Here is a 13932-nt window from a genome sequence, read left to right as displayed (position 1 = left end):
CCCACACACACACCTGTTGCTCTCAGAAAGCCCTTACCCTGGGATCCCCTCAAACATATCTCTAGATAGAGCCTCCTCCAGGAAGCCTGAGCTAAGCCCTGGAAATGGTGTTCTTATCTGGGGCTCACAGCTTCGACTGTGGTTAGCGGCCGAGCATCGGAGGAGCCCGCCCACTGGCCCGATCACCCGTCTGTCATTCCTTCCCACACATAAACATCCTGACCCAATAAACACGCTTAGAGAACCTACCCCGGGGCAGTATTTTGTTTGCAACACACACACACAGACACACAGACACACACACTGACAGCTTGAGGCTGGGGCCATCGGGCGCCCTGGCCTGTGGCCCCCATTCCTTCCTTCTGGAAGGGGGTCCCTGTCCTCCAGGAAGGGAGCAGTCCAGGGTGAGGTGGGGAGAAAGGCGGGGCTTGTGCCCCGGAGTGGCTGTCCCGGGCCGGGGACGGAAGTTGCACCACAGTGCGACTACTTTCAGTTTTGTTTCTCTTGCAGGTAGTCGAGGGCCGGCGGTAGCGGGATTTCGGGGCTCCTCGGACCCTGCTGCGGGAGTCCAAGGTCAGCTGTGACTGGGTAAGGAGAGGTGGGGGCGTAAGAGCCGGGACCCAGAGAGACGAGGTTGGGGGGAGGGGAGAGAGAGAACGGGAGGGAAGTGAGAAAGCCCGGGAGAGGGAAAGAAAGGGAGGGAGAGAGGGCAGGAGGGACCTGGGAGGCCCGAGAGGACTAGCCAGGTGGCAGGCCCTGTCCCTCAACCTCCCTGAGAACAGACAACCACACCCGTCCTGCCCCCCCCCCCAGCTTCCTCTCCCAACCCTGGGGGAACCGGAGAGTGCAATCGATCAATCAATCTTATTTGTTGATCTCTCTGTCTTTCTTTTTAAAGGCTGGGTCTCACTCTGTAACTCAGGCTCAGCCAGAACTTAACTACTGTAGCCCTAGCCTGTCCTGAAACTCCCTTGTAACCAAGGCTAGCCTCGAATTCGTGGCAGTCCTCCTGCCTCAGCCTCTGGAGGGCTAGGTTTTACCCTAAGCCCCCACCGAGCTGGGGACCTGTAATGCCCTCCCTCCCGAAGTTTCTAGAATGCCTTTGGTAGGAGAGGGTAAAATTAGAGGACTGGGGGGGGGGGGGAGTCAAGGCCGTATCTCCGAGGTCCAGTAGAAGGAAAGGGGATGAACTTTTCCCACTGGAGCCTTCCTCTTGTTCTGGAATTACTTTCAAAAATAGTTGGGGCAGGAAGTAGGGCCCCACCCTCTCAGGACACCCTCCCAGACAAAGGAAACTAAGACTGTGGGACCTTGTCCCAACATCAAAAAGCCGGGCACTTCGGTGCACCTGACATTCTTCCTATGTGTCCTCACCGGCTGCCCCTTGAGCCCCGGTATCCACTCAGAACAGGACCCTACACCAAAACAAACGTGGTGGTGCTTGCCTGTGATTTCAGCACTCAGGAGGCTGAGGCAGGAGGAGCATGGGCTCCAAGCCAGAGCCTGAGAAAGTAGCTCATTTGTTAGACTACTTGCCTAGTTCGCAAGAAGCCCTAAATTCCATCCCCAGGGCTACACAAACAGGTTGTAAGCCAGGAACGGGAGGCAGGAAGTTCAGAAGTTCAAGGTCATCCTCAGTTTCACAACAGGTCTGGGCTACGTGAGACCGGAAGGGTTTGGGCTACCCTTACCTTTGGCCCGTGACCTGGTATTTTAATAATTAGATTACTCCACCTCTGAGACCCAGGGGCTTCCTGGTCTCATTTTTCCCCACAGGCTCTGCCCTACCCACGGCTTTTGCATGTTTACGTTTGGTGCGTGCTGTAAAGAGGACGGAGTGGAAGAAAGACAGCCTTCCCCCAGTACCCAGTGCCTCCTACAAGCCAGAATCTCCCAGCCGTCCAGGTGAGTGCCAACGTCAGACACCAGCAAAGAGCAGGGGAGGGGCCAGGCTGAAGGGGGTGTGGCCAGGGTGCCTCTGACCTCTGCCCCTTCCCTTCTAGGATGGTCTCCAAAGTCTCCTCCCCCACTCTGCTGGAGGCTCTGAGCAGCGATTTCCTAGCCTGTAAAATCTGCCTGGAGCAGTTACACTTGCCCAAGACGCTGCCATGTCTACATACCTATTGCCAGGGCTGTCTGGCCCAACTGGACATCGGTGGCCAGGTCCGCTGCCCTGAGTGTCGGGAGACTGTGCCTGTACCACCCGAGGGTGTGGCCGCCTTCAAGACCAACTTCTTCGTCAATGGTCTCTTGGACCTTGTCAAGGCCAGGGCTTCTGGAGACGCGCATTCGGGGAAGCCAACGTGCGCTCTGTGCCCTCTGGTGGGAGGTAAGAGCTCTGGGGGCCCCGCCACCGCCCGATGCCTGGACTGTGCCGATGACTTATGCCAGGCCTGTGCCGACGGGCATCGCTGCTCCCGCCAGACTCATAAGCACCGCGTCGTGGACTTGGTGGGCTACAGAGCCGGGTGGTATGATGAAGAGGCTCGCGAGCGCCAGGCATCCCAGTGCCCCCAGCACCCAGGGGAAGCCCTCTGCTTCCTGTGCCAGCCGTGTTCCCAGCTGCTCTGTAAGGACTGCCGTCTAGGGCCCCATCTGGATCACCCCTGCTTGCCCCTGGCGGAGGCAGTGCGGTCCCGGAAACCGGGCCTTGAGGAGTTATTGGCAGGTGTGGACAGCAATCTGGTGGAGCTAGAGGCCACCCGGGTAGCAGAAAAGGAAGCCTTAGCCCAGCTGCGAGAGCAGGCAGCCAGTGTGGGGGCGCAGGTAGAGGAGGCCGCTGAACGGATCCTCAAGTCCCTGCTGACCCAGAAGCAGGAAGTCTTGGGACAACTCCGGGCTCATGTGGAGGCTGCTGAGGAGGCTACCAGGGAGAGGCTGACCAAGATAGAGGGCCAGGAGCAAGTGGCCAAGGCGGCTGCTGCCTTTGCCCGCCGAGTGCTCAGCTTGGGTCTGGAGGCCGAGATCCTGTCGCTGGAGGGAGCCATCACACAGCGCCTGCGCCAGCTTCAAGACGCTCCCTGGACACCCGGGCCTACCCGCTGCGTGCTGCCCAAGCTGGAGCTCTACCCTGGGCTCCAGGACAAGAACTGCCACCTGCTTCGACTCTCCTTTGAGGAGCCGAAACAATCCCAGAAGGACTCTGAGAAGGGCGGAGCTGGTACCCAAGGAGGAGATGACTCTCAGAGCCAAGGGGAGGAGAGAACCAAGACAGGGAAGCAGGCTGGCGCCCAGTCCTTGTGTAAGGATGGAGCCCCAACTCCCAAAGAAGGCAAGGCCCAGAACTCCCAAGAAGATGATGATGTCCAAGTCGAAAGGGGCAACAGGGCTAACAAGAAGAAGAAGTGCAAAGGGAGGGGCAAGCCCATTTCTCGGGAGCCCAGCCCCATCCTGAGGCCAAACCTAGAAGGTTCAGGCCTCCTCCCTCGGCCCGTTTTCTCCTGGAGTTTCCCCACGAGGATGCCGGGAGACAAGCGTTCCCCGCGGATCACCGGGCTCTGCCCCTACGGCCCACAGGAGATCTTGGTGGCGGATGAGCAGAACAGGGTCTTGAAACGCTTCTCTCTTAATGGCGACTACAGGGGCACGGTGCCGGTTCCCGAGGGCTGCTCCCCGTGCAGTGTGGCTGCCCTGCAGAATGCAGTGGCTTTCTCCGCCAATGCCAGGCTCTACCTCGTCAGTCCTGAGGGAGAAGTTCAATGGCGAAGATCCCTGAGCCTCACCCAGTCCAGCCACGCTGTGGCCGCGATGCCGTGTGGAGACCGCGTAGCCGTCAGTGTGGCGGGCCACGTGGAGGTGTACAAGAAGGAAGGCAGCCTGGCTACGCGGTTTATCCCAGGAGGCAAGGCTAGCCGGAACCAGCGGGCCCTGGTGTTCCTGACCACCAGCCCTCAGGGCGATTTCGTCGGGTCAGATTGGCAGCAGAACAGTGTGGTTTTTTGTGATGGGCTAGGCCAGGTGATCTGGGAATACAAGGGCCCGGGTTTACATGGCTGCCAGCCAGGTTCTGTGTCTGTGGATAAGAAAGGCTTCATATTCCTGACCCTTCGAGAGGTGAACAAGGTGGTGATCCTGGATCCCAAGGGGTCACTTCTCGGTGACTTCCTTACAGCTTATCACGGCCTGGAAAAGCCCCGGGTGACCACCATGGTAGACGGCAAATACCTGGTGGTGTCCCTCAGTAACGGGACTATCCATGTGTTTAGGGTCAGGTTTCCTGACAGTTAGCGGGGCTTAGGGCTGGGATGGGAGGGCAGCTGGGGAGGGAGGGCACCCATGGGATGATGTAGCCAAGGCTGTTTTCCCAGCTGGCAAAATGCTTGCCCCTTTTGTGATGTATGGGGAGAAGGGACCCCAAGAGGGGTGGTGGTGTGACCATAACCTCAGGAGCTCGCAGCAGGTGCCAGAAGTCAACCCAACCGCTTCCTTTGGAGTGACTCCTGCCGCTGTGGCTCCGCTGTGTAGTTTAGGTGTCTTGAGATTTATAAGTGATTCTTGATCTATATTCTTCAAAACCATTCCTGGGATGGGGTCACAAATCCTCTGTAGAGCACTTGCAGGGAAATCACAAATGAGGCTGGGGGCGTGGGTGTGGCTCCATAGTAGAGTGCCTACCTAGAGTCTACCAATGAGGAGTGGAGGCGTGGCTCAGTGGGAGATCCCCTGCCTAGAATCCCCCAGTGAGGGGCTGGGGTGTGACTCAGTGGTAGAGCCCCTGCCTAGGATCCCCCAGTGAGAGGCTGGGGTGTGGCTCAGTGGGAGATCCCCTGCCTAGGATCCCCCAGTGAGGGGCTGGGGTGTGGCTCAGTGGTAGAGCCCCTGCCTAGAATCCCCCAGTGAGGGGCTGGGGTGTGGCTCAGTGGGAGAGGACCTGTCTAGAATCCCCCAGTGAGGGGCTGCGGTGTGGCTCAGTGGGAGAGCTCCTGCCTAGAATCCCCCAGTGAGGGGCTGGGGTGTGGCTCAGTGGGAGAGGACCTGTCTAGCCTACAGGAAGTCCTGGTCAATCCCTATGTCTTCCCTCCTACCTGGGGGACAAAACAGATGGAACAGATGAAAGTGAGGCCTAGGGAGATGGATGACTTATGTCGTTCTCCAAGCAAAGGACAGTCCAGTCTATGTCAAGACATGGTGGGCATGGTGGAAATGGGTGAAAACTGGCCATTCTCACGGGGGTATATGAGGTCAGAAGAGGCCAGAGGTCTCAGAATGGCGATAACGATGTCACGTTCTGCTGACCACCATTAGGGAGAAGAGACTCCCTCAGTGAAGTATAGGGTAGATTTCAAAGTGTCAGAGGTCAGAGAGTGCAGGCAGAGGCCATAGATGTGAGATTAAAGCCAGGTGTGCATCGCAACACACCTGTAATCCCAGCACTTGGGAAGCTGAGACAGGAGGATCATACGTTTGGGCTACATTCAGAGACTGTAAAAAAGTTGGACTCTCCCAACTCTCAAGCACCAGGCTGTCCTGTGGACAGAGCCCCATCTCTGGCCACATGATCATCGGATCGGCAAGGATGTCCACTATGAGAGGGAGTGACCCTTCCAGATGGTCAGCATCAACGCTTGAGGGGTCCTGTCTGGAGAGGAGCGCTTCGGCAGGGCTGTGACTCTGAGCATCCTTGAGTGCTCCGCCGAGCCCACCGACTGCATTGTCCTGCCTTTCAGTGCCCTCAAGCCAGACATCTCCCGAGTTCTCAGACGCCATCAGGGCCCTCAGAAACCGTGACGATAAGATCCGTGTGTTGCCAAGTAAGGCTCACTGGATCGAGATGCAGCACCTGATGGGGTGGGTCTTGTGGTTGCTGGTGAAGCTCATCGACACCCCCAATGTGGTCCGAAGTCTACATCAACTGGTTCCGGTCTGACGACCAGAAGCCCTTTGAGACAGGAAAGCAGAATCCTCTCCAAGGTAACTGCTCTGCCCTGAAATGCCACCCTCAGGATGCCCAGGACTTGGTGAGTGGCCAGGCTGGCCGAGGTCCGTCCCTGTATCATCCATCCCCTCATGAAGGAGAAGTGTCAGAAGATGGTGAGGGGACATCAGAGCCTTCCTGCCCCGGGCCTTCGGGAGATGCGGGGACTAACAGACCCAGGACTTCAGCAGGTTTCAGGCCTTGGAGCCTGAGATGCCGGACACTGTGGACGACGTGCTGGCCAGTGACGGGGGTCTGGAGGACTCCCTGACAGACACCCTGGCAGGCGGTGCAGGGTGGCACTCTTTGGGCATGGCTAGAGCAGGAGTGTGAAGGGTGCTGAGTTGGTACCTGGCAAGCACAGGACTATCTTCAAGATCTACACACACACACACCCCAGCCCTTCTCCTGCCATCAGCTGCAAGATCACAGGCACCGTCAGGAAGAAAGATGCATTCCATCTTGCCTAACAACAGGGAACAACTGGAGGATCACAAGTCACCCACTGAGCTGCCCCACACCTCACCTCACCTCACAAGCAGAGGCACAAATGACCCCTCAGACAGCTGTCACCTCCCTCCCACCATCTCTGCACCTGCTCAGGTGAGCCGGGGGCCTGGGAGACATAGATTAAGGGAGGAACGTTGTTGTCTCCATATCCCAAGGTCCATAAAGACTCAGCCATGTTTCCTTAGCTCTCGAGTAAGAGAAACACCATACTTCTTTTATTATGGGGCTCAGTGGGGAACCAGTAGCGATGCTTGGATGCAAACAGTGGAGTTTTATACATAAAAAATATGGGTATCTTTGATATATAATATTAGAGGTGAAAAACACAGTCTAGTCAATCAGCAGTGGTATTTAAATAGGAATTGAGATCTCTGTAATCTAACGCCTTTCTTATGCTTTCCATATGCTTCCTGGGATCTTATTTATTTACTGCTTTTCCTTAGCTTTCTTGGTAAAATTCCTTTACGGAAATGTTAGCGAAGTGAGGTTTACTGCGACGGACGGGAGAGGTGAGGAGGACACCATTGAAGCCTAACGGCCGGCTGGCATGGGATTGGAGTGCCGATGGAGGGGGGCTGAGATGCAGGGGTGTAAAAATCTAGAGATGATACAGCCGAAGGTAGCAGCAGCCACCACCGTCCTTTTGACCTGTGCTTGCAGCTTTAGGGCGGAGATGGTGGAGGACTCTGTGGGGGGCTTGTTTAGCTGGGAGCTGTGGGGAACCGATGCTGGAGAGAAACTTAACGTGAGGGCAGTGACACGGTGTTTGCGGGATCCACGGGGCTTGGGAACCAGCCCAGATGGGAAGTTTAGGGGTGGAGAAAGGACTCTTTTTCTGGGGGGCGTGTTTCCGGTTTGAAGAAACCAGGGCAGGAACTCAGCAATGTCCAGGTCAGCTTTGAATACACATAGATTTCCAAAGCCTGCCATGGTGGTGCAGGCCTGTAATGCCAGGGCTCAGGAGGGGGAGCAGAACTGTGAGTGGGAGGCCAGCCTAGGCTCCAGAGACCCTCGCCAACAAAGGCAGGCGGGGCCATAGGTTCAGTTGGTAGAGAGCCTGCCTAACATACGCGAAGCCCTGGTTTGGTCCCTAGCACGGAACAGAAACACGTATAGTACATACCTGCAATCCTAGCGATAGAATGGAGGCAGGGGAGTCAGAAGTTCATACACACCAAAGCATAAAGGAAGATGTGGAAGCCAGTAAGATTACAAAACAACATGGACTTTTGATTTGATAAGGAAAAGCTGAATCGTTAATGTACCCAGTTTAAAAAAAAAAAAAAAAGACCTGTTTCCTGTTTGGACAAAGAACGAACTAGTTCACGCACCCAGGGGAAGCATCTACGAGCAAGGACTAGTAAAATGAATAAAACCAAATTAAACCACTGGCATGAGCCAGCGATGAGGTTAGGACGTGTTCTGGAGAGACACAGTGACTCCTGGCACTGTAAAACAGTGCTTCCTGGAGAGACATTTGGCAATAGTTGCCCCGTTTTTGTTTTTTTCTTCTTGAATGATTGTAAAACTACACTAATCTCAGCCTGTCTGGAATCCGGCAGGGACTGAGGGTTGGAGGGTCGGCCCAGACTTCCCCAGCGGGTGGCTCCGTTCCATCCGTAGCCCTGGGGGGAAATGTCATGCCACTTTGGGGAATACATTCTGGAAAATAATTCAGTCGTAGAAAAATATTTGCAAAGACCTTTACAGCTGCCTGCATTTACTGTCATTACCTGGAAACTGCTTTGTGGTGAGGGAGGGCTGAGTAGATTGTGGTCTGTATCATGGATCGCAGCCATGAGAAGTCTTTGAAAGGAATGGTATGTGATACAGTCCTAAGGGGAGGGAAGAGAGTGAGGGCGTGGCTGGGGAGACGGCTCCGTGGGTAAGAACGCTTGCCACACAAGCACGAGGACCTGAGTTCGGATCCCCAGCACGCATATAGAAAGCCAGGTATGGCCACATGTCCCAGAGCTATCAGGGTAGAGGGACAGAGGCAGGGGCTTGGCTGCTGCCGGGCTAGCTCCAGGTTCTCGAAGTTATAGGTGGGGAGTAACAGAGAGGGATGCTTGGTGTTTCCTAGACCCTGTGCGTGCATGCACCTTGATTGATTGGGGCATTCTGATTGCAGCGGGTCAGCAGCAGGTGCCAAGCCGGCAACGGATCCCTACTCTGTAAATAGCCAATGATCTCGGCGGTTACGTCTTTTTGAGTTATTTTGAACTGGTACACCTGCATATTTCTATTTCAGTTAGTATTATATGATTGAATACTTCAAGAAAATATACTTCCATAAATAATATTTAAGAAGAACTTAATCCGGGCCAGATGTGGTAGTGCACTCCGGTAACTCTCGCGCTTAGGACGAGGCCGGAGGTTTGTTATTTTGTGGCCGGGTGGTCCCCACAGCTTGACAGGGTGGCTATGAAGTTCCTTTTGGGAAGTCTTGCTGAGTTCTCCCGGCCAATCCTGACCGAATGCTGGGGCTACAGAACGAAGTGAGATTGGAGGAGTTGTGTGAAGGCCCGGAGAGTGTGTGTGTGTTGTCCTGAGATAGCGGGATAGCCAACGCAAGTCTCAATAACCGTCTGTGAAGTGAGTTAACGTGTAGAGAGGGGATCAGACTTTTCTGACACCAAGGTTTCTGTATGTCAGACTGCAGAAATCTTGGCTGATGGGAAGTCTCCAGTAGGGGGCACTGTTGCACCTCCTAAGGCAAGACTTCAAAAATAGAGGACTGGGGTTGTCCGGTTTGTTAGGAGAGGGAAGAGCGAGGGAGGGACGAGAGAGAATGTTCCACCTCTTTTAGGAGAAGGAGGAGTGAGGGAGGGGCTCCTGTGCCGTTTTGAGTAGCGCAGCGCTGCAGAGGTGCGCGGGAACCTGGAGCAGGAGGCTAATTCAGAAACGAACCCGGCCTGGTAGTGCAGGCTGCCGTCCCAGCAAGCAGGGAGGCTGAGGCTGAAGGATAGCCGATTGAAGTCCTGCCTCGGTCACTTGGCAAGACCATGTTTCAGAATAAAAAGTAAAAAAAGGACTTGGGCTGGAGCTCGGGAATAGAAAGCTTGCCTAGAATCCCCCAGTGAGGGGCTGGGGTGTGGCTCAGTGGTAGAGGTTTGTCTAGAATCCCCCAGTGAGGGGCTGGGGTGTGGCTCAGTGGTAGAGGTTTGTCTAGAATGCATGTGGTCCTGGATTCAATGCCCAGTAGCAGGAGAAGGGAGAGGCAGCCTGGTTCTGAAAGAGAATCCCACAAATGCTCAAGAGACAGAACCAAAGGCTTCTCTGGGACCTCGGAAGTTGAAGGGAAATGCTAAACTCATAAACAGGTAGGGGTGGGAGGCACCCACACTAGGATCTGGCGGGTGGTGAGAGGGATGGCCTTGAGCATCACCTGGAAGTTGAAATCCACACCTTAACTGACCTGGGCATCCTAGCCCATCCCACCCAGACTCAGAATTGTTCTTTGTGTTTAATCAATACCTTAACCGCGTAGCAACAACTTGATCAGTTATTCTTTTCCTGATTGGAACGGTCCAGGTTGTATATGGATTGGGGACAAGTGGATGTTGTTTGAGGAAGGGAGACAAGGCAACAGAAAAACTGTTATATTCATATGACTCTGCAGTCCTTCACCAGAGTAGGACCGAATGGGAGAATTGTGACATGCGGGCCCAAGAGCTGGGCGTGATGGCACAGACCTTAACCCCAACGCTGGGAAGGCGGAAACATGCCAGCCTGAGCTACAGGTGAGACTTGGTCTCAAAATAAGGGCTGGAGAGGTAGCTCAGTGGTTAAGAGCGCTTGCCGCTCTCACAGACTACCTGGGTTCAATTCCCAGCACCCAGATCAGGTGGCTTACAACAGCCTTTAACTCCAGCTCCAGGAGATCTAGTGCCATCTTCTGGCCTCCAAGGACACCTGCACTTACATACACACAGCCACACACATAGATATTAAATATAAATGTTTAGGAAAATAATGTACCTAAGGAAGTCTGGCTAAGGGGGCTGGAGAGATGGCTCAGAGGTTAAGAGCACTGGCTGCTCTCCCAGAGATCCTGAGTTCAATTCCCAGCAACCACATGGTGGCTCACAACCATCTGTAATGAGGTCTGGCGCCATCCTCTGGCGTGCAGGCATACATCAAGGCGTATGTTGTATACATAATAAATAAATCTAAAAAAAAAAAAAAGAAAGTCTGGCTAAGGCTACACTGTGAACATTCTCCTAGGGATGATATTTGTTTAGTTTTCAGAAGTTAAATAAACAAGCCACTCAGCAAAACACACAAGTGACCACAGACACGCAAGGGACCAATGGCCCAGTTGGCTGACAGTCAGGGCCATTCTCAAAGCTAGCGGGGAATTGGCTGTTCTGACTGAGGACCAATTACTGTTGACATTTTGGGAAGGTTTTTTTTTTTTTAATTGCATGTGTGGCCTACCTTTGTATAGTCTGGAAAGAATAGGATGTGGGAGGCGGGGCAAGACGGTGATCTTTTGCTGTAGACCGATCTGTAAAGTGGTGCCCTTTCCTTCATTCCTATGGGCACAGTTCTGAGGGAACATGTTTTTAAGGAAACGGGTGATGTTGGTGAATCTGAGCTAGGCAGAGCTGGGTTGAGGGGAGCCAGGGTGAAGGTGCCTGGCCATCTCTCGCTGGCAGTGACGTTGAGGGTGGATACAGTCCTCTGACTGGGGAATTGGAGAAGGGGTGCAGACCTGTGAAATGGGGAGAAAGCCGCCTTACCCTAGCCGGGGCAAAGCTGCCCAAGGACCTGGAAGCTCTTAAGAAGTGGGCTGGACAGAAGGTACCAGGATCAGCCCAGCCAGCTGACTCGGGGACTTAATTTATTAAAATGCATCAGGGAAGGAGAAAGATTAGCTCTTCAGGGACTTCCAGACACCTGGATTGGAGGATCAGAGACCATTCACTGACGTCAGGTGTTCCTCTCCTGATGTGCCCAGTGAGGTATCTTGGTGACCAAATAGAAGGTGGGCCTGTGCAGGGAAGGGGACCAGAAGAAGCCGGAACTTTGGGAAGACCAGCATGTCTCCAGAGGAAGTTGTAGCTGGTTATCTTAGGGGCCAGGAGAGAGTGGGCTGAAGACAAAGCCTGAGAGTCAGTCTTGCCCACTTCTCCATTGCCAGGGGACCAAGTGCCTATGCTGAGGAGCCTTACCATTGCATGTGCTGTGCCTCCCGTTTCTCAATAAAGTTCTCTACCGTTTCTGTAGTAATTACTTGGCTGGCCTTGTTTGTTCTGCATGCCTCTGAGACCCCATGGCCAAAAGCAGTTTGGGGAGGAAAGGGTTTATTTCAGCCTCCAGCCGGGGAAGCCAAGGCAGGAACCTGATGGCAGGAGCTGATGCAGAGACCACGGAGGAGTGCTGCTTACTGACTTGCTTGGTTTGCTTTTTTTAAACACACATTTTTTTTAATTTTATGTGTGTGGAAATTTGTCTTACAGGTAAGTCTGTGCAGCACATGTGTGCAGTGCCCTCGGAGGCTGGAAAGTCAGATGCCCCGGGACTAGAGTCACAGATGCTTGTGAGCTGGCATGTGGGTGCTAGGAACTGAAGCTGGGTCCTCTGGGAAAGCAACGTTCTTCACCACTAAGCCACCTTTCCGGGCCCTCAGCTTACTTTTTTAGGCAACTCAGGCACATCTGCCCACAGCGGGTACCACCCATAGTGGGCCAGGGCCTCCTGCATCAATTGTCAATCAAGAAAACGCTCCACAGGCCAGCCTGATGGAGACTGTGGCTCAACTGACATTCCCTTTTCACCTCACAAGGGCTGGGGAGATGGTTCTGTGAGTGACGCGTTTGCCAAACAGGAGGGGCTGAGTTCAGATCCCCGCACCCTCCAGAACCCTGGATTGCTGAGGCATGTCTAGAATCCTGAGCGCTGGGGAGTAAGAGACAGGCAGATTGGCAAGCCCAGCGGAAGCAGGGAGCTTCCAGCTAAATGAGAGACCCTCTCTCAAATATGGTGACAAGCTAGCTCAATAGGTAAGGGTGCCTGTCACAAAGCCTGGTGGCCTGAGTTTGATCCCTCGGGATCCACACGGCAGAAGGAAAGGTCCTGCAAGTGTCCTCTGGCTTTCACACGCCCAACATGGCGTCTGTATCCACACCCCACCCCCGCACAAACACAAAATAACAAAATCAAGTGTGTGTGTGTGTGTGTGTGTGTGTGCACAAGTGTGAGAGCCATTGAGAAACACGCCCAACGCTGACTTCTGGCTTACGTGTATACACGCACCCCACATATACACACACGGTAGCCCTGCAGAAACAGGGAGGATCAGTGCATATCCGCTCGTGGTTTCAGAGGGTCTCAGTCTGCCACGGCAATGGGAGTGTGTGAGGAAACTCCTTGTGTCATAGAGGACCAGAAAGAAGTACATACTGGGGCCAGAGGCAGGTACTACTTTCCAAAGTCCACCCCTGATGGCATACTTCACCAGCCAGGCTCCAGCTCCTAAAGATCCCCATAACCTTCAGAATAGTACCACAAGCTAAGGACACAAGCCTGGAGCTGGAGAGATGGCTCAGCAGTTACGAGCATGCAGTGCTCTTGCAAGGGACCTGAATTCAGTTCCCAGTATCTGCCAGCTCATAACTTCCCTTAACTCTAGGTCCAGGGGATCTGGCACACTCTTTTGGCTTCTGCGGGTACTGCATACAAGTGTGCATGTCTAAACACACACACACATATACACAAAATTGAAAATAAATAAAATCTCTAAACCTGACAGTAGGAGACATTTCAGATTCAAACCAAGGCACCAGGACCTAAGGAGCAGAAAGGGTTAGATTGTCATGTCTGCCTGGTGGTCACTCCCAGGGTGGCCACACTGATTCCTTGGGGACATTGCAGAAGCCACAGCAACCAACACAATGACACCCGTGATCCGGTCTCCTTTCAGCCCGGCTTCTGCAGGACAAATGGAACCACTTCTGAGCTAACCCTTCTTGAGCCAGCAAGATGGTCCAGCAGGTAAAGGTGTTTGCTGCCAAGATTGACCTGAGTTCAATCTCTGAAACCCACAGGGCGCAAGGGAGAGCAGTGCCTCCCTCAGGCTGTCCTCTGACCGCCACGCGTGGACATGGCACGCACGCACACATCCCCATACCCTAGATAAGTAATCTTTTTGAAGAGAGGCGTGGTAGCACTTACAGCCCTAGCTCTAGAGAGGTGAATCTCTGGAGTCTTAGGCCAATGGGAGACCTTGTCTCAGAAATCCAAGGTGAATGGTGCCTGAGGACTGACAGCCACGGCTGTCCTCTGGTCTCCGCTACCTCACGCTGGCACACACGTGTGCAGGAACGCCCACCCACAGTCAGGAAGATAGAGTGAACAAAGAAGGACTGGGGCCTTGAGGAAGTCTGACCTGGAGGCGTAGGAAGATGGTTCTGAGACATTTCCCACCTGGGGCTCTCTATGGGCTTGTTCTCCCAGCCAGGACCCCCACCAAGGAGAAAGACAGACAGACAGCCTAGCGGGGA

The 13932-nt window shown here is 54.1% G+C and overlaps 1 protein-coding gene across 10 annotated transcripts; it reads left to right on the top strand.

Moving 5' to 3' along the window:
• The first annotated feature begins 297 nt into the window (after positions 1–297).
• Trim56 (tripartite motif containing 56) lies at positions 298–10622 on the top strand. 10 transcript variants are annotated; one of them, XM_050127864.1, is made up of 5 exons: positions 298–404; positions 511–573; positions 1777–1905; positions 2004–9535; positions 9587–10622. In XM_050127864.1, the coding sequence occupies exons 3-4, from the start codon at positions 1802–1804 to the stop codon at positions 4225–4227; spliced, it is 2328 nt and encodes a 775-aa protein (XP_049983821.1). In that variant the 5' UTR covers positions 298–404; positions 511–573; positions 1777–1801; the 3' UTR covers positions 4228–9535; positions 9587–10622. The 10 variants fall into 10 exon arrangements, with proteins under 10 accessions (XP_049983821.1, XP_049983820.1, XP_049983818.1 ...); XM_050127863.1 differs by lacking the exon at positions 298–404 and having other exon boundaries at positions 450–573; positions 1748–1905; XM_050127861.1 differs by lacking the exon at positions 298–404 and having other exon boundaries at positions 451–573.
• The last annotated feature ends 3310 nt before the right edge of the window (positions 10623–13932 follow it).

Source organism: Alexandromys fortis, unplaced genomic scaffold (assembly GCF_014885135.2).
Source record: "Alexandromys fortis isolate MF-2015 unplaced genomic scaffold, M_Fortis_MF-2015_v1.1 scaffold_291, whole genome shotgun sequence".
NCBI classification, from domain to species: Eukaryota; Metazoa; Chordata; class Mammalia; order Rodentia; family Cricetidae; genus Alexandromys; species Alexandromys fortis.
This window is presented reverse-complemented; position numbering and strand designations above follow the sequence as displayed.